General features: G+C 36.0%; 1 protein-coding gene across 1 annotated transcript in view; it reads right to left on the bottom strand.

Annotated features, from left to right (window-relative positions):
* LOC149070188 (proton channel OtopLc-like) overlaps positions 1-26,028 on the bottom strand; it is a 51,505-nt gene that overhangs the window by 24,081 nt on the left and 1,396 nt on the right. Inside the window, exon 2 of the mRNA XM_089249492.1 lies at positions 5,892-6,199. Coding sequence (XP_089105618.1) covers positions 5,892-6,199 — 308 coding nt within the window. The remainder of the gene's footprint in view (positions 1-5,891; positions 6,200-26,028) is intronic.

Here is a 26,028-nt window from a genome sequence, read left to right on the forward strand (position 1 = left end):
TTATAAATTATGGTTTTAATTAAATTATTTGTTACAATACGTGTATACAGGGTGCATTCTACTGGAGAACTGTTGGCCCTAGAGGTATACTTTCAGTTAGAAAAAGTATCTAAATAACGAGTGGTACGCAAATACGTCATTCGTGTTGCAAACGGTATTGTATAGTTATTAAAATAAAAATGTTAATTTTTCATACGGGCACCCTGTGCTCAGAAATTCAACAACAAAGTTGTCGCCCTGTTCCTCCTGATGCTAACTAAAAAAAATTACGTTTCCAAGTGCATTATTCACTGAGATATTTGAATTCGAAAAACGGAGGAACGTTTGGTTAAAAAAAACCAGCATTAAATACGGGTTAACCGTTTTACCCGCATTTAAGCATTTATACGCCCATTCGCCCTGTTACCTATGCACCCTCTATATTGACTTCATAATTTTGTTCAAAGGAAAATATGAATGAAAGTTCTCAAAGAGGTACATATACTACCGCTTATGAAAACTTGGGAAATAACCAAAATTGAGTCCGCACATAATCCGGAATCATCTAGGTCCCAAGATGTCTGGATGAACTGTAATTCTCGCATTTCTATTATTGTTCTTTTTTCCGCCTTACTTAAATGGTTGCCCCCCTCCCCCCGAGCCAACTAGTATGGTCCAAAATTCTTGAAATTTTTTTATTATGAAATATTAAATATATAATATGAAAATCATATTTTTATTCTCATTCCATTTATTATTTTTATATCTTGCATCACTCACAGAATTTATATTCTACTATTGTCCTACATGCCCGGGGCATGTAGGACATAAAAAAGTGGTAAATAAGCACTACGAAAATACATTGCAAAGGGGAATGAAGTTTTTAAGCGTTATTTTGATGATTTAGGCTTATGACGGCAGAAGAAACATCGTATCAACCGATATTTCACTGTACCCGATTATTTTATAAGAGGGCGTGACTTATCAAAATAATCAAGTATTCTGTAAATTTTTGAAGAATTAATTTTTCGGACAAAAGAAACTATAATAGTTGAAAATATATCACTAAAATGTACACGTTTAAAACTAGAAAGTGCCATTTAAAGTCAAAGATAGATGACAATGAAAAACTAATTTCTCTTGGCACGTTTAATGTCGTGAGGCTCATGAATATATCAGTACATCCTGTTTTGTCGTAAGTAGGCTCAACTTCCTTAAATATTGTTGAAGTGCATATTTTAAAGTACATATTTGAAAAATACAAATGGTTTTTCAGAAGGAAAAAAATATCGATCGCTTACACAATAAAATTGGGGAATATATTATCTATGATTGACAATAGATGGCTCTAGTGAAACCGAAACTAATTTTGATTGGATCGCAAACTATCGAAATTAAAACTTAAAATGGACTTTAATACACTTATTTCAATGATTTAGGTCCACGGGAACAAAATAATTAAAAATTGTTTTAACCAATACTTGACTTTATTGAATTTCACTCTGGTTAATGTTAATTGTAATGAATTTTATCAATTCCAACTCACAATATGTAAATTTTTCCAAAAATGAGCGATATTGCTGAATTAAGCACCGATTTAGAAATTAGAGTTTTGAACTGACAGCAGATGACGTTAGTAAAAACATTTTTCCTGCGACGAGCATTCCAACACATTTTTAATCGTTCTTTCAACTCTTAACTAAACTGCACATAATTTTTATCAGTTTTGATCATTATTTTTCAAATCCCCCCCCCCCCTCCCATCATCTCCAATGGCGAAAATAGGACTGAGGGCAATCGACTTGTTGTAGGAACACGTAGAAATTTCAAAGCCATCCACTATTTTGAGGGCAATCGATCGATCTCCGAGTCAACTAACAGGGTCCAGAATAAAGACTCCGGACCCTTTTCCGATTAGTACTTTTATTTCTCACTTCAATGGCGTCTTAATGGGTGGGCAAACGTGGCCCAGACCCCTGAGTAAACTAATAGGGGCCGCAAATCTTGAAAATTTTTATTCATACTCTCTGATTATTGCTTTTTTCCCTTACTTCAATGGTGTCAAAATGATAGGGTCCCCCAACAAATGTAGGGTCAACCGGGCTACAACCCTGGAGTCCCAGGATTATTTTTAAACTTTCTCTGTTGTCCACGCTGTTAAATTCGCTTTAGAAGGACCTATGGTAAGTCTGTCCTGGTGGCTCACCAAAGATCCCAGCCTAAGGGACCTGCTGCTGAATGTGGAAGCCGTGGTAAACAGGTGGGCTAATGCGGATAGGGGCCCCCTGAGTCAACTAGTAGGATCCTGATCCTTGAAAAATTTTATTCATTCCGATTATTATTTTTATTTCTTAGTTCAATGGTGCCTTAATGGGTGGACCAACGGTACCCGGGTCCTCTCACGGAAAGGAGGAGGATCTCACGTGAAATCTCTACAAGACCCAAGTGGTTAAGAACCACTACTTTATCCTATAGAAATATCCACGAATCGTTAAAGAATGGAGATTGGTTCAAATTTATGCGAAGTGGTTTCTCTAAATGGTTAATGCTCTCACCCAGTGACTTTGCAGAAAGGGGGTCAACAGGGAAAGGGTGCCCCAGAATCAAATAGGAGCTGCCGAATCATGTGGGAACTGATTGCTAGACATTTATCTGGTAAATAATGATGATGTCACACAAAAAAAGATTTTTAACGTATAAAATATTCATATGCAATGGGGCCCAAAAAATACACGGGCTCCGATCCCTCCAATACTTTTGATCAGAAGATAACTGTGGCTGGGGAAAGGGGATTCCTAGAGTAATATAAGCCTTTTATTTAACGAATGATATTTAGGGGATTTTCTAAATTGTAACCGAAACACCATCACCGAAACGGCACCCACGCAGGTTCGCGTGGCAGAACCGGAAGGCAAATAATAATTACAGGACAAGAAAGCAAAGGGCGCCAGAATGGAGAAAATATGACCCACAAAACATCGGTCTTGTACATACATACTCTCAACCCCAAAACACTCCAGTTTAGCCATATACGAAGAGTAGAAGGGGGAGCTAATCACCTCCTAGGAGAACACCAATTAACTCGGGCGCCCCGTATACGTACAGAACCAACATCATCACGCAAAACGAAATTAGCCAATTGAGATCGAGGAGAAGTAATGCACCGCATATGATAATAATGCAGAGCACGTCATTATTATTATACCATGCACGGACATCCAAATCCACAGGTTTTAGGCGCCGCTCGATTTGAATGCTTTGGAGCGGGGGCGTAGGCGGCGGTAGAACAAACAATACATGATGATGATGAGAAAGCGTAATTAAAGATGACTTTTTTTTTTCTTCTGCTGATTCTTATTCTGCGCCATGTATAAGAGGCCCTTACACGAATCGATTCCTATATCCTGACAGAATAAAAGCCATAAAAGTTACGTAAGCATTTGCGTGTGTTTAGGTAAAGCACGTTTTACGGGACAACTCGGCATGCGTTTTAAGTAATTTTCAAATCTGAGATGTAAATGACCCTTTAATGATTCTTGAATACCTGTTACGGCCATGTGGAAATAGCCGTACTGAAGGCTAGGCCTGACTGACACTGTAGCCAGGGCCCGACATAGACTTGAGGGACCTGGGAAAATTAAACATTAAGGCGGTCGCTAAAATTTTTTTTTTAAGAACAGTTTCCCGAACAGTATTTCGTATTTTACGCCCGCTTCTAATCTTTTTTTTTTTGGCCCAATGAGCAATTCTCTGTAATCTTTTATTTTATAAGTGTATAAGTAGCTATTTTACTGTACTGCCCCCTCTGGTATGTTCCGTCAACCTCCGGGATCTACATAGTCCCTCTTGGGAAACACTGGGTTAGTCAGACAGAGAAAGCTGTTTGAATTTAATGTGGACTCCGAATTATTTCGACCTAAATGATTGGCCTTGCATGAGCATTCAGAATCGATGAAAGAGTTAATTTCAGAGTAGATGAAAATTTAGAATTAACTTCAGATGAAGATTCTGAATTAATTTCAGAATGATTTTAGGGATTTCACAGAATGGAGGAAAATTCTAAATTAATTTCATCATTAATTATGATGAGAATTTATAATTAACGAAAGAATTAATATCAGAATGCATTAGAGTGATTTAGAAGTATCTAATCTCGGAAAAGAATATAATACGCAATCAATTTCAAAATGGATTAGAAATGGGAATTAATTTCAAAATGGATGATAATTCGGAATTAATTTCAAAATGGATGATAATTCGGAATTAATTTCGAAAGGGATAAGAATACCGCTCCTGCTGAGGTACTATGTATTATCTATGAAGCTGTGAAAAATTCAAGAAGTCGGGTTCTTAAATACAAGACATCAATTCTCACCAGAAAAGTTGCCAACTATCTGCAAAGTTGCCAATTATAACTAAAATTGGGGGAACATGCTGCTGCAACGAAAGGCAACAACAAAGTTCAGCGAATTTAAAATGCGTTTCACCAATAGAAACGTCGAACATGGCATACGTATGACATATTTTTATTGATAGCCATAATTATTAGAATGTAATCCACGGATATTATCGTCATCCGCGACTCCAACGAAGTTTACAAATTCAAGAAATTTTCGTTTCAGAAGAAAAAAAAAACGAGACATTAGGATAAAAAAAATTCGGGGACGGCCAAAAATTACAGTGAGGTAATACATAAAATAAATCTTGAGCTATGCTTGTTACATTTTATTTACTGGGTGGAGGGGCGGGGGGGCTTGCGACTAGGGTCAAGGATATGTTTTTCGTTGGTCAATATGTTTCATTTGAATTTCGGTACCCTTTAATTATTGAGACCTGGCCTAACTCATTGTTTCTTATGGTGTTCGTCACGGCCCCTAAGGGCCAACCTTTGTCAGAGGCGTCACGGTGAGCTGGAGATATTGATTGTGTGCCTATTTATGCTTCTGAAGTTATTTTATAAGTGGAAATATATCTATGTACGATGGGTTGTCAACCTTTTGAAGACTGTGGGACACTTCATTGGTTTGAAAACGTGTCGCGGGCCACTCAAGTGATCTGTAAATGCACCGCGGATCACTTAAGTGGTGAGGGAATGTGCCGCGGGTCACTTAATGGTGTGAATGAATGACGCGTATCACTTAACGGATCTAGAACAGTGCTTCAGGTCATTAGTTGATCTGTTAATGTGTCGTAGGCATGCCCGCCCCAAAGGGGGGCTGACAGGGCTCTAGCCCTGGGGTCCGGGGCAGTTCTGATCATTTTTTGCTTTTTCATGCTATAAATTAACTACAGAAGGGACCCGTGAAAAGTCTAACTGGGGGCCCGCAAAAGATCCTAGCCTGGGGGCCCACTCCAGGATGTGGGGGCCATGGTCGTAGGTTATTCAAGTGATCTAGAACAATGCTCTAGTCCACTTAATTGATCTACAAATGTGTTGTGGGTCACGTAAATGATCTACAAATGTGTTGTGGGTCACGTAAATGATCTACAAATGTACCGCGGTTCACTAAAGTGGTCCGGAAATGTGTCACTGTTCACTTAAGGAATCTGGTTATGTGCTGCTTATAGTTCGTTTCTAAAAATTTAGATTGAGATCTCGTGGCCCACATTTGGCCCTGAACTGTACTGGGGAGCCGCAGATATACCATGAATTGGGTAAGGCTGCCGTGGATGACAAAAGTTTGGGAACCATTGACCTAAAGCCAGGTTTTTCTAGAAGCAGGTTTCTACAGCGCGAGCAGCGTGAAAACTCTGATTGGTAAAAAAAAAACTGAATTTCAAGTTTTTAACCAATCAGCGTTTTCACGCTGCACACGGCGCAGAAATTCTACTCCTAGGAAAATCCGCCTTAACGTATTAAAAATAACTCACATATATAGAACATCATTTTATACGTATATGCATAGCATTACCTTGAGCTTTCCTTGACCAGTAGATATTCATCGTGGCTCTTGTTGAGAGTAGTATTCTCACTGGGCTGCTCGTCTTGTCCACCGGTCAGTGGATGCGTCTCCGATGGCCTGGGCGGAGGCGACACTGACAGCGGCAGTGGTGGCAGAGGCGGCGGAGGCGTCGGCGGCGAGTCCTCCATCAAGGCTATCGGAGGCGCTGATTCGGGATCCTTGGAATCAGCGTTTTTCTGGTATCCCATAAGCTTGACATTGTCACTGTTTGGCAACTCGTTCACGTTGTCCATCAGTTCTTCATCTGTTACCATAAGCTGGTTTTTAAACAAAGAGAAGCAAATTAATATTAAACCATATAAAATACATTTATTATCAGAATTTCTACGTTTACAGCACCAGATAAGGCAGTCCTGTCCGATCTTTTAGGCACTTAGGAATACCATGACTAGGGCCGCAACTAAATACTTGTATGTTGAAAGCACGATTAAAAGCAGGGGCATCCTTTTCATCCGCGGCCCAGATATGTGGTATTTCTGCCGCTCGCGGACCAGAAATTTGTATATAAAGATTGACCAAATGACCCGTATTTTATAGGATACTCCAATATAACCTTAGCAGTCCTAACTTTTTGTGGAATGCTCCTTCATTTTCTTCCCCCTATTTTTAACAAAGCATAGCTGAATTTTTGAAATCAAGAATTAAGATTATTTTAAAGATTTGTAAATTATATTACGATAATTATGATACTCTATTATAATCAAATATATTAATTTCACATATTTGTCAATTATACACATTTTTTAGGGGAATTACATTTTGACTTGCGGTAACCATCATTTTCCCACGATCGATGGATTGGGCAAAACAGTCAACTTTACTTACTTTGACAACTTTTTTTTTGTGAAATCCCGTAGTTCTAAGGAAAGAAATATGGTTAACACTTAGGTATTCATCGTGTTGTATGTATTGATATTTTTCTACCGGATTAACTTTCACGGACCGGATAGGAACCCCTTGGCGGGCCGCATTTGGGCCCGCTAGGCGAAGCTTGTGCACCCCCGGGTAAAAGAACTAATTCGGTACCAAACCTGCATCTTACCGTCCTTACTTGCTTCCCTGACGGTTACACACTTTTTGCTATAAATCACAGACCTATTAGTACTTTCCATATAATTTTGCCCGTATGTTGGCATATATCGCTGCACCATAGTGTGCACCATAGTGTGCACCATAGTGTGCAGCGGCATACATTTGGGAACCACTGCAATAAAGGAAAGATTTTTTGTATTAGAGAAGGGCCATAAAAAGGATAAATCCATCTACAGCAGCAACAGAATTTTGGCCTGTGTGATTCACTATTCTTCACGAATTACGTTACATAGCAGCCACCCCATATCAGAACTGGAAATTATTTATTTACATATACGAGATAAATGCAGAATACACTCATGTTTTATCGCACTTCCCTGTATATAAATGAATTCTTATTATTGTGACTATATCTTCAACGTGTTTTATTACCGTTCACAGTATTTCCAGTGACACTTGGTGCCAATCACATTGAAGGCAGCGGAGTGAAGGCGCATTCAGTAGTTGAATAGCAATTGGGAATCTTGTATTCCAGAGCTTATCAATTAGCACTTATCCGAAGATCCCCTTCATAAAACAATGGGGGGGGGGGAGAAAGACTTGGAGGAAGACTTACAATCTTCACGGAGCCCAGACCCACGGCCCCGAACAATACGGGACATATATCAATTTTGGAACTGATTTCTCAATCCATTAGTCCTGAATTTTCTTTCGTTCAGAAATTAATTCTAAATTATCATCCACATACTGTTATTATTATTTCTCTGATTAATTAATGAATAATCTGAAATTAAATCTCAGTAAATTGTTTCTCAATTGATTTCGTTCAGTCTGAATGACAGCTTTGAATTCTAAACCATTTAGAAAATTATTTCTGAAATTAATTGCGAACTTTTTTTGATACATTCTGCATTTCATCCAATTTAAAATTTATTCTGAATTTCATCCAGTCTCAAGTTTATTCTGAATTCTCATCAATTACTATATTTTTTTTATTAATTCTTAATTCTCATCCCATTGCTAATTTTTTTTTATAAATTCCAAATTTTCATCCATCACTAATTTTTTTTATATTAATTCTAAATAAATTTGATTCACTCTAAAAGCACAGTAATTCTGAATTAAAATATTTTCTGAGAATAGATAATTCTGAATCGATAATTTTAATTTTGATATCAATTATTTCATCAATTCTAAAATTATGATCGAATTTGCAATTAATTTTGCATCCTCATCCATTCTGAAAGTATTTCTGATATTAAATCTGAAATTTCAATAACTTTGTTTAGTGTGCGGATATTTTTTGTGTTTTTAAGTGACATTGCGTATCTTCTGTAACAATATTTATTTTTCAGTAACCATGTTTTACCACAATGGGGATTTTTCTTTGACTCTCTCACTACAAAAATCTGTCAAATATGAGCTGAAGGGGACCCGCTGAACTCGTTGAGTTACGCCTGCTCACCATATTTAAACTCCAATACCTACTTGGTTATATATATATTGTTAATACAGCACATAAAAAATTTTTCTTCTGAAGTTATAATTTAACATTTTCCCGTCGTGTAAAAAATTAAAAAGAAAAGTACACACTCTTTTTTCCATGATACTTTTTGTAATCCCTCGGATCACAAAAGAATCCTATTCTGATGACTCATTCATCAGAATAGGAATAGGATCATCATTCATACCATACAAAGCCCCAGAAGAAAGCGCTGCATCATTTTTCTCCCTTCCAGGGAGCACAAAAAACTTCCGAAGAATTCCTAGCCTATAAAAACCCTCACATGATGGCTATTGATATGGTTCTACATAATGGTCGTGTTGTACGATGTGTTGAGAACGCTCTAATAGTCCAGGGAATTTCCAAAATGTTTACACTTGTTACAGCACCCCTATTTAGGAATTTAAAATCTCTTGCAACTTTCCTTCCTGATCTCAAGGCGCAATAATCTCAATGAAAATCTCATTCTTGAAGTAAAGATTTCAGTATTGCGAAACCAATATAAATGATTCCATAACATTTTTAAAAACTCCTACTCTCAGTAGTCATCATTATTAAACCATGATTATCATTATTATTGTTGTTTGAAGACAGCTTTCCTAGAAGAAAATTAAAATTTCCGGTTGACCTGGACAACCTTCGTTCATTTACTTTTCGTGCCGCGTACTGACATCCTGTGACAGGATACCATGACTTTTCTAAGACCTTGCCAACCTATTGTACAAGACTCCAGCTTTTTCTTCGACATCTCCTCAAGGATCGACAAGTGGCACTGCCTTAAAATATATAGACAGGAGACTAGTCTCTTTACTGCGTTATCTAACCTTACTTATCTAATCGTACTATCTATACTATATCTAATCCTACTACTTGTATATTTTCCTTCTCAAAAATCTAGATAAACAGGTTAGAACCTCGTAAGTAGTATTAATATAGATACCGTAGCCTACAAAGCTTAACCTAATATACACAATTCTGCAAGATCAATATAAATAAACTAGAATGACTTTGTCTTCTTCTGCAGAAGCAATATAAACAAGTTTACAAAGATACAAACAAACTAGAACCCCTTTTTCTGCAACACAAATGTTAACAAGTCTGCAAAACCAATATAAACAGGCCTGCAAAATCGATATAAACGAACTAGAATATCTTCTCCTACAGGACCAATATAAACACGCCCATAAAATCGATACGAATAAACTAGAATGTCTTCTCCTGCATAAACAAGCCAAGGCCGTAACTGGGGGTGGGGCAACTGCCCCGGGTGGAAAAATTTAGGGAGCGGCAGTTTTAGGTGGGAACAAAGAACCCATAACTAAATTATCGAATTTTAAATTTGTGGAGGCAGCAAAATAAAGTTCGCCGCGGGCGGCAAAAATCCTAGTTACGGCCCTGAACAAGCCATAAAATTTATATGGACGAACTAGAGTGGAATCGCCGGAAAAAATATAACAAGTCTGCAGAATTTATAAAAACAAAACAGAGAACCTCTTCTTCCGCAGGAAAAACATACAAAAAATCTGCAAGGTCCACATAAATAAACTAGAATGTCTTCTTCTACAAGACCAATGTAAACAGGCCTGCAAAACTGATATAAACGAACTAGAATGCCATCTCTTGCAGGATCAATATAAACAAATCTCCAAAAAAAACCGATATAAAAATACAAGAACCTCACGTTTATTCATCGCGACCAGATGATAATTGACACAAAGGACGACAGACATACTCACCCTTCTGTATACCAAAAACATATCGGTCAGGAATCAGTCACCATAGGTTGGTTCACGGACACACGGAGCTCGTTCCATTCCAGGGAACGAAACGAAGAATGACTGAATTGGGATACAAGACCATAAACTCGTACGCACATACATCTGCCCTGCGCGATTGCAGTTTCATAAGAGAGAAGTACATCCATACGTAATAAAAAAAAAAAAAACGAAAACACTGGCGCTATTCTTCTGGCCGGAACACCGCGTGTGTGTGTTTTTTAATCCATTTTATTTGGCTCCTTTCAAGATCCAAACCTACGATAAAAAAATATCCATATAAAATGCGCAGTGTTGCCCCATTCTTCGGAAGTAAATATAACCTCATGATCCAACTTGGGGAAAAAAGAAAGAAAAAAATACTACTGTCATGCTTTTGCTATTGTGCGTCGCAGTGTAACTCATGCATAACGTTTGTGTATGTGTATAGAAGCCAATGGCGGTAAGTGGTCAAATCGTGATGCTTTTTTTTTGTGTTTTGTAAGCCATATAATATATACTGAGCCCAGGACGTAAAAGACACTATAAAGTCAAGGCCAAGTGGATTGACTCTGGCACTGACTGGAAATATATATACGGTAATAGACGTCTCTTTGTGGCAATGAAATCTGACAGCTCAATACGACTCTATACGTAAAGGGGGAATCAATGCTCTGATTGTAATGTAGACTTTTCCGATTTTTTTGATATGATTTCCGGTAAAATAAGGAAAAGATTTTGGGGTTATTTGGAGACGAAATATTGCAATTTTCTTTTATGTTTGTGGATTCCATGAATCCGATGTCGTCTTTGGTCTTTTTTTTTACTATGACCTGTGTTATACGAAGGTGTTATTGGATATAAAGGATCTTTAAATTTCGGTTCGTCGTGACTGGAAGGTGATGTAAAGCCCCCCTTGTTTTAGTACGTCTGAGTGGAGAGTCTGATTGGACAGTCGTGAATCATTTTAAAATAAATTTATAGAGGCAATGGAAGTCTTTTGAAAGAGATTTAAAGAAATTTAAGGTTTGCGTTTTGTGAAAACTAATGGAATTCTAACCTACGCAAATTTGAATCAACAAAGCGTAACATTTTTTTATGAAATAAAGATGAAGGAGTCTGTCCCAATACTTCCGTGATTCGCTACAAAACTTTTGTATCAATAAATACAGTCGAATCTCGTTTTAACGAACACCGTTATAGCGAAAAAAATCTCGTTTCAACGAACACTTTTCTAATCCCCCAGATAAGTTTACATAGGAATAACGCTAAAACCTGAGATTCCTTTATAACTGTTGGATTTCGTTATAGCGGGATTCGACTGTAATACTGAAAATTTAACGACATAGCCTCTCGGTTTGCCTGCAGTTACTATATTTCTTTTTACTGTTAAAAAATGCTCTCACTGATTCAAACTGGAACTAGAGCCGCTTTTTATTTGGTAACATTTTTACACTTGACGGAAAATTCAGCAGACAGCAATTACAACTCATCGTCGGGAATGATTCATCAAAAATAAAATTCATCGAAGCAAAATGCACCGTCAAGGGTACGAAGCAAATAAACCACCAATTCAGCTTGAAGATTCACCTAGTAAGTGAAATTCTGTAATCACTTTGTCGCATACTTCGTATGACGAAATTATTATGTAAAATTAGTTGACTATGTGTTTGCAAACAAGTAATTTATAGAATTTTATCGAAATTTTTTTTTTTTCCAAGAGTAGAATAAAAACCATAATCACTCAATACATTAACATCGGAGACTTGATTGAGAGAGAAACTAATATCTTATTATTTGGTCAAGTATAAATTACTATTTTGCTGTTCAGTTTGTGAAGTAACCCTGAATTTCCCCCCAAAATTTAAACTTCAGTATCTCGGTCAATATTTGTCGTACGGTAATGAAAACTTACATAGTTCTGAAAGAATAAACCTGTAAACCTTTTCAGAATTATAGGACTTCGAGGGTCATATAGATCCTACCTTTGAGGCACGAATGCGAGGCGATCTCCCCGTTAAAAAGTCTCGCTCGCCACAGAGAGCAACAGGCCTACATCGGTACAATTATTCAATCATTACACTTCACCCATAGTTTGAAAAATTGATTGCAGATTGCAGCACATTACACAAACTTAATGTTATTTATAACACATACACGCACATTTTCCAGTATGGCCAAGGTTTTTTCGACACTTGCTAAAATATCTTCATTGAGACAAAGCGACGGGCTTTGATGATTTGGTTGGGGGGGGGGGGGGTGGTCATATAAGTCAGATAATGTAACTATTCGTGTAATTAATTCGTCAGATAAGAATTATTCGTTTACGTGTAAGTGTCATAATATTGATATTTACTTAATTTAAAACATTTTTTCAAATGGAAGTTTTTGTCTACGACCACCAGTTGAGAAGAAAAAGCATGAGCAAGAACTTTCTGTACATGCTGTCAATGCATGTGTGTGGTAAGGCTTTTCTTTTTTCTCTCTCCTTAGCACAACTCCGGTCTATTACCATGGGCAATTTACCCCCGAATAGGTTGTGCCAGAACTGTTAGCGTCTACCTAACAATTTGAGTTCGTATCTAGTATTTTTAGTGAAATTTTAGTGCTGCCATCTATATTTCGACTTGTGAGTGAAGTGTGCGTGTATGGAGAGGCGCTGTGTTTTTTGAACCGTTTTTCCCTATAAAGAATGCGTCTACGTCCGCGTACTTTGTGGTTTACTGAAATTTCCCGTCAACGTGTACAGATGTCACGAAATATTTGATTGTGAGCAAAGCAACACGCACTGGATGAACGTCAAACTTGGGAGCACGGTACATGAAAGAGAGTTGCGCTTTTTTCATTTTTCACAATTGTTGCCGTGGCGCTGCGATCACAACCGGTTGTGCGCGGGGGAGAAGAAGGTAAAAGTCTGGCGTATTTATTTATTGCCCCGTGGTAGGGTCGTCTATACCAAACGGGAAGCCGGTGCGAAAATAATAGCGGAGTCAGGTACGTCTCAAAAGTTTCAGGGCACCGAAAATGTTTGGGGCCCTCTTTGGCCCGATTTTATATATTTTGTGGGGAAAGAGAATCAGCATTTTTATTTCAGAATACACAGCAATGTTGAGAAATATCCAAACAAAAAAACTTCAAACACGCAAATAAATGTATAAATTAACAGCAAAATTGATGAAAATTCATTATGGTAATTTTATATTAATGAGAGGAAACAATTTTCCCGAAACTAATGAAACTTTAGTATTGATGCATTAAAAATAATTGAATGAAATAATTCCAGCACAAATGAAAATTCAGAATTAATGAAAGAAATAATTCCAAATTGATAAGATAAATGATTCACGAATTGATGAACGAAATAATTCCGGAAGTAATGAAAGAAATAATTCCAGAAAATAATGAAAGAAATAAGTCCAGTATTAATGAAGAAATAATTCTTGAATTAATAAAAGAAATAATTCCAGAATTAATACAAGAAATAATTCCAGAATTAATACAAGAAATAATTCCAGAATTAATGAAAAAAAGTTATTCCAGAATTAATGAAAAAAAGTTATTCCAGAATTAATGAAAAAAATAATTCCAGAATTAATGAAAGAAATAATTCCAAAATTGATGAAAAAAATAATTCCAGAATTAATGAAAGAAATAATTCCAAAATTGATGAAAAAAATAATTCCAGAATTAATGAAAGAAATAATTCCAAAATTGATGAAAAAAATAATTCCAGAATTAATGAAAGAAATAATTCCAGAATTAATGAAAGAAATAATTCCAGAATTAATACAAGAAATAATTCCAGAATTAATACAAGAAATAATTCCAGAATTAATAAAAGAAATAATTCCAGAATTAATACAAGAAATAATTCCAGAATTAATACAAGTAATAATGCCAGAATTAATGAAAAAAGTAATTCCAGAATAAATGAAAGAAATAATTCCAGAATTAATACAAGAAATAATTCCAGAATTAATACAAGAAATAATTCCAGAATTAATGAAAAAAATAATTCCAGAATTAATGAAAGAAATAATTCCAGAATTAATACAAGAAATAATTCCAGAATTAATAAAAGAAATAATTCCAGAATTAATACAAGAAATAATTCCAGAATTAATACAAGTAATAATTCCAGAATTAATGAAAAAAGTAATTCCAGAATTAATGAAAGAAATAATTCCAGAATTAATACAAGAAATAATTCCAGAATTAATACAAGTAATAATTCCAGAATTAATACAAGTAATAATTCCAGAATTAATACAAGTAATAATTCCAGAATTAATACAAGTAATAATTCCAGAATTAATACAAGTAATAATTCCAGAATTAATACAAGTAATAATTCCAGAATTAATGAAAAAAGTAATTCCAGAATTAATGAAAGAAATAATTCCAGAATTAATACAAGAAATAATTCCAGAATTAATAAAAGAAATAATTCCAGAATTAATACAAGAAATAATTCCAGAATTAATGAAAAAAATAATTCCAGAATTAATGAAAGAAATAATTCCAGAATTAATACAAGAAATAATTCCAGAATTAATAAAAGAAATAATTCCAGAATTAATACAAGAAATAATTCCAGAATTAATGAAAAAAATAATTCCAGAATTAATGAAAGAAATAATTCCAGAATTAATACAAGAAATAATTCCAGAATTAATAAAAGAAATAATTCCAGAATTAATACAAGAAATAATTCCAAAATTAATACAAGTAATAATTCCAGGATTAATACAAGAAATAATTCCAGAATTAATACAAGTAATAATTCCAGAATTAATACAAGTAATAATTCCAGAATTAATACAAGTAGTAATTCCAGAATTAATGAAAGAAATAATTCCAGAATTAATACAAGAAATAATTCCAGAATTAATAAAAGAAATAATTCCAGAATTAATACAAGAAATAATTCCAGAATTAATACAAGTAATAATTCCAGAATTAATGAAAAAAGTAATTCCAGAATTAATACAAGAAATAATTCCAGAATTAATAAAAGAAATAATTCCAGAATTAATACAAGAAATAATTCCAGAATTAATACAAGTAATAATTCCAGAATTAATGAAAAAAGTAATTCCAGAATTAATGAAAATTTAAAAGGAACGTATAAAAAACTCCAGAACTAATGAAAATTTTGAATTAATGCAAGAAATAATATAAGAATTGGTGAAAGTCTTCAATAATGTACCGTGAGTGCGGGATTCACGAACCGCGGGGCCGGTGGTACTGCACTCGTCGCACACACCCCTAAGATGGGCTCTGCCCCACTGCCAAAGCTAGCAAGCACGTGCAGACGTCCCTTACAAACTCACGAGATCAATACTCAGAACTTTCGCTAACACCCAACATAATTACAGAATAACGACGTGAATTGATCCATCGAAAAAAAACGGAAATTAACAATTACCATCATCATAATTCATCATTCTCGGACAACTCATTTCCGGGAGAAATAGGAAATAACCCGCTTATAACGGCATTTTATTTTTCCGAAATTTTCCAGCTCAACACGTGGAAACATAACACGCGCGTTATTTATTTATAAATAAAAGCAACGCTTAAAAATTAATGAACATCTGTTTCGTTCAAGAAGATACATCATTAATGTCGACAAAAAAAAAAAAAAATCTTTGAAAAAAAAAATGGCTAGTCCTTAAATCCGATATCCTTTTAAGAAACAATCGACCGCTTCAGTGAAGAAGTCACAGTCACCAAAAGTCTTGATCAAGTCAGCCGAAGGGAAAAAAGCGTTTAAAAGAAAACATGTCGTCTGTATAACTTCTGTCCCTCCTTATCTCGAGAAATAAATAAATAAGAAATGGACATTTCTAAAAATATCCATCCATCTATGATGGTCCAATGAGTACAATCTCTCGTTGTTGTTGGAATCGAAAAACTTCCGGTTACTGTATTTCTGAAGGCGCAATAACCTTATCCTTCTTCAGTTCAAGCGAATAGAAATTCCTATCTATGGTCTCTTTTTATGCCCGTCTCAAAGAACAATCAAATCTTTCGAGAAATTCGACGATAGATGGAGCCTTTATTCTCCTCCCTTCCCCCTCACAACCATTGTATTTGTTATTTATTAATGAGGTCTTTTACCTCTTTTTTTCTGAAGATATTGGAGGAGATCCAAAAAAAAAAAAAAAGAGCGTTGAAGATCCCGTGATTTTTCGTTGTGGATGAAAAAAAAAAAGAGTTTTGAAAATGTCCGGTGGGATATCTGCAGAGAATGGACGGTGGATCACAGTGTACTTGGAAGTTCTTGATAATTTCAGCATAGAAATTCGATTGCATTAAATTTATGGAGTGTTAACTAAAGGGATGAATGATAAGCTAAAAGGATGAATGATAAGCTGAAAGGATGAATGATAAGTTAAAAGGTGATAAGTTTTTCCACGGATATAGATGCCGTGTGGCAAGAATATGGAACAGTCTTCCATCAGAACTTGTATGTGCCTCCTACGCAAGATTTGCTTCCACTATTGGGGATTTCGACCTGGCTCCGTATACGAAGTGCTTCCCGTACTGACTATTATTATTTTTTTTTTTCTTCCAGTATAAGTGCATTTCATGCCTTCTGGGGTTATTGTAAATAAATAAATGAATGATAAGCTGAAAGGATGAATGATAAGTTAAAAGGATGAATGATAAGTTAAAAGGATGAATGATAAGAGTAAAAGGATGAATGATAAGTTAAAAGGAGGAATGATAAGTTAAAAGGATGAATGATAATTGCAGAGAGGATGGATGATAAACTAAAATGATGATTGCTGAGATGTTAAAGATAGATACTGAGAAGCTAAATGATAAAAAATTATAAATGTTGTGATGAATGATGAAAATTTGCAAATGTGTAAATGCTGAGATGATGAATGCTGAGGTGATGAATGATAAAAATCTGAGATGATGAATGCTGAGGTGATGAATGATAAACTAAAAGGATAAAGGCTGTGATGATGAATGATAAATGCTGAGATAAGCTGATGTTCATAATGATGTAAGCTAAGTTTATAATGGTAAGCTAAATGGATAAATGATGAGATAATGAATTAAAGATAAGCTAAAAGAATAAATACTGAGATAATGAATTAAAGATAAGCTAAAAGAATAAATACTGAGATAATGAATTAAAGATAAGCTAAAAGAATAAATACTGAGATAATGAATTAAAGATAAGCTAAAAGAATAAATACTGAGATAATAAACTAAAATGATGAATGATAAACTAAAATGATGAATGATAAACTAAAATGATGAATGATAAACTAAAATGATGAATGATAAACTAAAATGATGAATGATAAACTAAAATGATGAATTCTAAATTATAACTATTATGCTAATAGACCGATACTTCCGTGGTCCCTAGACCAGGATTCTTCCTGCCCCCCCCCCCCTCCACAGGGAAATTACAGTGTGTCATCAAGCTCATTTTGCTATACAACAAGATCTGTTAATCGGACGCTGAGTGAGCAATCCTGCTCAAGATGTTTTCTTTAAAAAATTAAATGTCCCTATATCAGTGGTGTGAAAAAATTGCATGTAGAACTGTGCCATACACATCGTCATCATTATGTCTCCTCTCCCGGGGCCCTAGCTTATCTCCAACCTAAATTAAAAATTATACTAGTAGTTCCTACTGGGTGACCATAAACCATATTCTCTACTAATGACCTCACCAGTACCACATCATAAAAACAATATGCAATTAAATCGAAACTTTTTTTTCAAATTAAGGTAGGCAGATCTTCTGCCTCTCATTAAACAAAACATAAAATATCATCCAGGTGGGTTTCAAGCTCCCGAGTCGGTCACAACCATGACCGACCCGGGCCCTTGTTACATCAATACATTCAATTTGTCACCATATACTAATTCCCTTAATTATCAAGTTACAATCAATTCATAAAAAAATAATATTTAAGTTCGTTATGGTATTACCTCCTACATAACGAACAAATTTTTCAATGTCATTAATTCTTCTAATGTCTAAGGTGTAAAAAAAACAACTAATCGATATTATCTCGAGCTCTCTCCTCCCCCAGGGCAGGAGCCCTGTCACTCTCCTCGGAGGGGGGGGGGGGAGTATGCCAGAGCTGGACACAAATCTATTACCTGACATGCCCGAGGCATGTAAAAATTTCGACTTGGCATGTATTTTTTTTTCGATCACATGCCGACGCAGGCATATATTTATAAAAAAGCAAATTTAAAACACAGTGAGATGCAAAAGTGTTCCTACACAGAGGCGTTAAATTCTACGGAACTCTATTTTTGGCAGCCATGGTGCAAATGTGTAATCAACGTATTTTTACCAATTTTCACGGTCCTAATATTTAGCATCCTTGTGTGGTCATGGGCCCTGATATACTGCGAAAACGGAACCTCACTTCAAAACCTCACTTCCATCGCAAAAAATATATCCTGATGGTATTCATGGACGAAGAGAGAAAATATTTGATTGTATGCGCATGAAAAAACTTAAATTATATTTTCCAAAAAATTATACAGTATATGGTTTCATTACTGTATACAGTATATAAAGTATCCGAAAGGGATAAAGAAGTTCAGCGATTGATTCTAAAATTGTAGAAAATATATGTACGCATTTTTCTTCTTTACACAGGAAAAAAATACTACTAGAAATATATTCATCACAAAAATAAAGGGTTCCTGCTGCCACCTATCAAATAAAAACTGAACAATCTATTATAATTTCTTAAGTAAAGTTGGCTGTTGGTTTCGAGCCGTATGCAGCATGGAAACGAACAAAACGTTAAACGAGAACGCGGCAAGTTTACAGATGGCTTAAGTGACCGTGGTACAATTCGGGAGCATTTAAGCGGCCAGTGGCACATTTTTAGATCATTTAAGTGACCCGCGACACAGTTCCAGAACACTTAAGCGATCCGTGGCACATTTAGATATCCCTTGAGTGACGTATCTCGGATCTCTAAATGTGTCATGTAGCATTGTTTCAGAGCACTTAAGCTGTCCCATTGCGGTTCTACATCACTCAAGTTACCCGCGGCACATTCTCTGATTATTTAAGTGATCCGCGACATAATTACGGATCACTTGAGTGATGCGTGGCACAGTTCCAGAGTACTTGGATCCGCGAAATATTTGGAGATCACTAAAGTGGCTCTGTAGGGCATTTATCAATATGGGGGGAATGTTACTTCAGGTGCCCACAAACTATCGAAAGGTTTTCTTGTTTTTGGCGCACCGAGTAAGATGCTGTTAAGAATATTTCATATTTTCATAAAGGGCGATTGATGACGTAAGCATTATCCATCCCCCCCCCTTGTCATCAAAAATCAACAAATCGGAGACCCCACCCTCCCCCATCGGAGCTGACGTAATACTTGAATGTCCCTTTTCAGCTTAAAGCGGTCTCTCTTATTTATGATATCAAAGTATTAAAATAGGAAATACTTTTTAATAAGTGAGAGAAAGAATTTTCCCTTAATTTTTTTCAACCGGTTTCTCAAATTATTTCTCATTTATGCTGGTTCCCGAAAATATTCACTTTACCTCAGTGATCTACAATGAGAAAAACAGGTTGAAAAACACCGAACTAAACTGTATATGGACCAGACTTTTAGTCCAATAGTTGATTTTATCCCATTGACTTAAAGTTCGACACTATAATGAATTCTGAAATATTTTTTTCAAGATGTCCCGGTTTTTATCAGTGAATTCACGTTAGGCCCCCGTTCTAATTAGGGGAATTGTCCCAGTTTCTTATTCACATGATCTAGTCATCATATCCTGGGCCCGCACATGCCCAAGAAGCACCTCCTAGAGATATAAGGCCTCTGCAGTGTTTGCCATAAACGTCATTCAAACTAACCAGCAAGTTTATCACATTTTGAAACACAGCATTCTATTTCGTTTCTTCTTATTTTGGCGCAGAATCTTCCTGATTGGCTCACAAATACCGCATAGTGATTGGATGTGGGGCACAGAAATCGCCAATTCTGAGCCCGATCATTTCTTTTCCTCACAACGATGATACTGGCACAGGGAATTTTTTTCCTGAATATTCCGAGGAGAAAATTTACTACTTACTGACGTCACTAGCAGACTGCGGAGGCATTCTATCTCTAGGAGGTGCTGGCCCAAGTCTGGTCGCGTACCGTATAAATTAGTTATCAATCTATAATAAAGTGAGATGAATTGCAAATTTTTTTTTTAATAACGTGATCATCACGTATTCCCAAGGGATCAGTATGATCCGTCCAGGGAATTTGTAAGTGTTAGTAAACATCCATTCCTGAACCGGGATTCGAACCCAGGCCTGCACAGTGAGAGGCTAGCTCCCTAACCACTCGAATGCCAGGCGGCTTTCTTCCTGACGTCTTTTCCGAAACCAACAGCGCAGAAAGTTTCATTTTGCCGTTTGACTTAATTTTAGATTTATAATAACCACATTCTTTCTCTCCTTTTAAATTTTTCGTGTTTATTTCGAAATTTCGATTAAAAAAATTAACTTTTTTTCAAAATTTTTATGCTAATAAAATCAATTTGTTTTTAATTTTTTTTTTTGTGAATCGAGTGATAATAGTTTTCGGGCATGTAAAATTTAGAATCGGGCATCCATTATTTTTCGAGTTACATGCCCGACCGTGCATGTAAATTTGCGGAGATTTTCGAGCCCTGGCCTATGCATGCTATAACGGGATTAGCTACAAAGGAAATTTGAAAATTCTTTACTAGTTAGTAGAGAGAGGTGAAAAAAACTGAAATGCCTATATAGATATTTAAAATGATAAATCCTTCGAAAATATTATTCAAAATTTTGTGATTATGCATAATAACCGATTTATTATAGTTACCGTAACACATGAACAAACAAATATCTGCAGATACTTCATATACTCTTTATCGTCTGTTAACTAATCCAGAATTTTGAAATTTCCTCTATAACTAATACAATATTATTTCCCAGTACCCGGACTTCTCTCAACAAAAAATCCCTCAAGGACCCCTCTGGGTCCGTGGCTATTTTTTCTGGTACCGTGAAAGGTTTTGAGACATGGGGCTGAAAATATATTGAAAGTATCATTCCTCACCCCCTCCTCAATCCCCTCATTAGGGGTCCCCAACCTGTAAGATCTTTAGTATATAAATTTCCACTAAATCCATAGCGTAAGAAATTTAAAAATAATCGAGGAGGCCCCTGTCAATACCTTATGGGCACCCCGTGTTTCATTCAATGCAAAATGGTCTTTGGTGCTGTTTAAATAGTCCCTTCCCTGTTGTAATGGCAGAAAAAGTAAAGGAATTATAAGGACAATAACGGAATAAATCAGCTGAGAAAGAAAAGGAAGAAGAGTATTTAGTTTGTTTATGGCCCTGAAAGTATCATTTCTCACGGAAAACTGGCAAAATGCCAGAAAAATAAGAGCCATTATCTTTAGGAGAAAAGTCTTTCTTATTCTTATTTCTTGAATTTTTATTTCATCTTATCGCTACTACGAGTACCCTCATCGTTTTTATCAGTAACCGGTGTACAGTGTTCTCCGCCGGTTGTTATATTCTAATAGTCTGAATCAGGGCCCGATGTCCTCATGGTAAAACGGGGCCGTTTGCCCCGGGCCTCCTGATTTTAGGGCCGCCATATTTTAAGTACCAAAAAACTCACTCATTAATCAAACATATATAGCTCTGGTCGTAGGGTCACCATAATTCCAGCTTTGCCTCATGTAAAAGTTGGCATTGGGTTAAATTATAACAGTGGGTGATATTGCAAGCGGAATTTACGATCTTATACGATTTCTAGAAAAATAAGTAGAGGGGAGGGGACAAATAAATTTGAAAAATTTTGCATTCATTCGTTAAAATATCCATTTATAGAAATCGATAATTGAATACAGGGTGGGCGAATAGTCTTGGACACATTTTAAAAATTAATGAAAAATCAATCAATTCACAAAAAAATTGTGATTTGCAATAACATATATATCATGGCCTAGTTTGTTCAGTTCAAATATCAGTCACAGATGGTGCTATAAAATAAGAAAACTCCACAAAACGTATAAAATGTATCGCAAACAGTGTAAAATTATTGATTATGACAATTTGCGTAATTGTCGCAAAATTACCGTATTTCGAAATGAGCACCCTTTCACCCATTTAGCTCGAGCTAAAAAAAGGTGCTCATATTGAAATGTGCAGTTTTACAGTACGTAAAGAGCAAATCTCGTCATCAATATTAAATACACACTGGTTGTGTTGTGTTTTATGCGCTACATCGAATTTTTGGTGATGCATCGCCATCTGTGAGTGAAAATTTGAAATATTTTTCAATTTGATAAAAAAAATTCTAGTCAGGTCATCATAAGTATTTTATTAGACAGCGAAACCTTTCATGTCAATTGATTAATATTTTAAATGTGCCCACCCTGTATTTCTCTAAAATTTAATTTAAAAACTATTTCATAATTATTTATGAATATAATAATTACATTAATAATACGAAAGTCGGTTCAGACTTGAATTTATATCGACTGAAAAAAATATGATCTGCCGCCCCCTCAAAATTTGTCGTTCATGTTGCACACGATTAAATACGAACATGTCTGATTAAGCGCTCTAAAAAAAACCGTCATTATCTCATTGATTTTCTTTTTCTCGTTCAGCGATCAATAATTGCATTTATGATGACCGTTTCACCATGGATACATAATTCATGGTCGGAAATAGAAATCGTTGAAGGTTGTAAGGTCTTCAATTGTTCTTATCAATGAGTCATCTCTGGGACAAATAAGAACAGAGTCGTCTCAAAGCAGGGGTCTTCAACCCACGGCCCGTTTGGGAAATGTGGCCCCTCGAGCTTTTTGCCGTGGCCCATGAACCGTTTTGAGGAAATAGCTATTTAACATAAAAAACGATTGAATTACAATTCAATCGTTTTTTATGTTAAAAGAAATAGTTGAACAGGGCGCTGGGGCCACTGAAATGTACTGCCGTATTTAGAACTACGGAGTGATTCTAAAGTCGTGGGGCCAACTTCAAGAGGTGATAAAAGACACCTAAACAAGCATTTTAGATCATAGGATGTGCGGCCGAATCACTATAGCAAAGGCAGTGGGAGGAGGGGGGGGGGGGTTAGAGAGTGCTCAACAGCACTTCACCAAAAGCAAATATCATATTTTTCCGACGTATTCGCTGCGATATGGGCTATCAACCATTCCAGGGCGCATATGCACCTTCGGATTGGATTGGAGTTTGTTTCTTATTGGTGCGGGACCATCAAGATTATGCTATGCCAAACAATGATCAAGCGGTACAATAACTTGTGGTAGAATTTGTATAACACACAGGTTGACCGTGGGAACGCCCCTCATTACAATACCCTGCACCATCGAATGACTGATTGTAGCAGATCCGTCAGAAAAATATATTTGCTTTTGTAAAATTTGGTTGTTGTGCACTCTCCAAAAATACCCTCCACCGCCTTTGCTATTCAACCGCATATTCTATGACCAAAAATGCTCGTTCAAGTGTCTTATATCACGTATTAAAGTTGAATGAATTTAAAATGAGTGGAACTATGAAATAATTCCCAGATCCAATAGTAATGCTGTGCATTTGATGCATTAAATTGCCGTCGTGATGAATTCGCGAGGCCCGGACCCAAAACACTTTTTGAGATCTATGATAACAGGATCTCAATATAAATGACAAAGATCTCATGATAAAACATATATGATACTATGTATAAAACATATATGATACTATGTATAAAACATATATGATACTATGTATAAAACATATATGATACTATGTATAAAACATATATGATACTATGTATAAAACATATATGATACTATGTATAAAACATATATAGTGTTTCGAGGAATGAAATTTGGGATCACAAAGGTATATATACTATAATTACAGAATTATAAAAAAAAAAAAAATGCTGGAAACCCTCGAATGTGTGAAAAATAATAATTTTAGAACTATGTACTAGGAAAAAATAATTTCATAATTGATGAAAATTTATAATTAATTTAAAAAAATAGTTACAGAATTGCTGAAATAAATAATTGCAGAACAACTGAAAGAAATTATTGAAGAATTACTGAAAAAAAAATGATTTCAGAATTATTTTGAGATGAATTTCAAAAGTAATAATTCATGGAAAAAATTCAGAATCGGTGAAAGAAATACTTTCAAATAGTTTAAGAAAATTTATATTTAAAAAAATAATAATAATTCAGAATTAATGAAAGAAATAATTTGAAAAATATCGGAATCGGTAAAAATATTTATTTAAAAATAAATAAGAGATCGAATTTAATGAAAGAAAAAATTTCAGAGCAAATAAGTGTTCAATAATTTGGGGGAACCCCAGTTTAATAACTGGGAATGATACCACGGTAGGACTTGGTGGCCCGCAATGCCTGAAACTTTGAAGGCCCCTGCCCTAAAAAGGGAATAGTCCTAAACTAGCGGTTCGTAACAGCAGAGGCGTCCGCGGGGGAAGGGAGGGGGGTGGTATAGATGTACTCGCTCCCTCTAAGCCAGTGAATCCCAACGTGGGCGCTAACGCTCTCTGGGGGGGGGGGCGATGGAATGTTCCGGGGGGCGGTAGAAGCTACGGGTATAACATAGGAGCCTATGGGTTAGATTGCGTTGGGGGGCGATGGGAGAAAAAATTTTCTGAAGCCGGAGGCGAGATGGGACAGAAAAGGTTGGGAAACTATGCTCTAAGCCAACCAAAAATTTAATTTTTTTAAAAATATTTTTGCTGAAAAAAATGAAGTATCGGAAGAAAATACTTTTTCTATGTTATTTTAATCAATTAATTTATCGATTTCTGTTAATTTCTGCTTTTTGAACGTTGGGAACTCAAAATTTCTCTGTAAGACATTCCTTGTCCCCTCTCTCCTCCCCCCCCCCGGAACTTTTTTTGTGAGCCCCTCTAAAAGTTGATCCTGCGTACGCCCCTGATAACCAGGGGTTTACAGACCTCTTAGGGTCCTTGGAGAGGTTTCGGCGGGTGTGGGGGGGGGGGTCCACGAGCTGGAATGAGAAAACAATTAACTTATTGTTTCAGCATTAGTTTGTGCTGAATAAAGGCAGTTTTCCTCAAACGTTTGCCTCGCGCGGCTCCCTTGCCCAAGTGGATATCTGTCCGCGGCGTCCCAGAATAGTCTGACAAAGATCCTCTTCATGGTATTAAATAGGCACACACATTAATACAGTTAGCTAACCGCGGGGCCCCTGACAAGGGTTGTCGGCTCTCCCGAAGGAGTCCTGGCACACACTTTGTGAAACGCTGATGTAAGTGGGGAGGATCATATTATTGCCATAAGGGGTCACTAACGACGGAAAACTATGAATGATGGCCACTATATGGAAAGTTGAAGGTTAAGAAACCCGGTCTTAAATCACGGAACCACCCGGACAAGGTCATCACAAATTTACAGGGGGTGAGACATGATAATGAGATCAGATACTGTGATTTTCAAAAAACGAAAATGCACAGCTTGATGTTTCTAGCACGTTCGAGGCAACATAATCCCTAGAGATTAACTACCAGAATACTCAAGGAGGGGAAAATGATGCTGTTGATGGGGATGGGACCCTTCAGAAACTAAGTATTAGTGCCATATAATAAATACCCCCAATAACAGGACCGTGTAAAAGCATGGGGCCCTACCAGGCACGTCCGTCGATGTTCAGTGCCCCCTCAAGGCAGTAACTAGGCTGGGGCAACCGAGGCACTGCCCCCGGGCTTAGAGCTACATGGAGG

The sequence above is a fragment of the Pholcus phalangioides genome, unplaced genomic scaffold (genome assembly GCF_987345545.1).
Source record: "Pholcus phalangioides strain wild (caught in Gottingen) unplaced genomic scaffold, Ppha-v1.0 ptg000022l_1, whole genome shotgun sequence".
Taxonomy (NCBI): Eukaryota; Metazoa; Arthropoda; class Arachnida; order Araneae; family Pholcidae; genus Pholcus; species Pholcus phalangioides.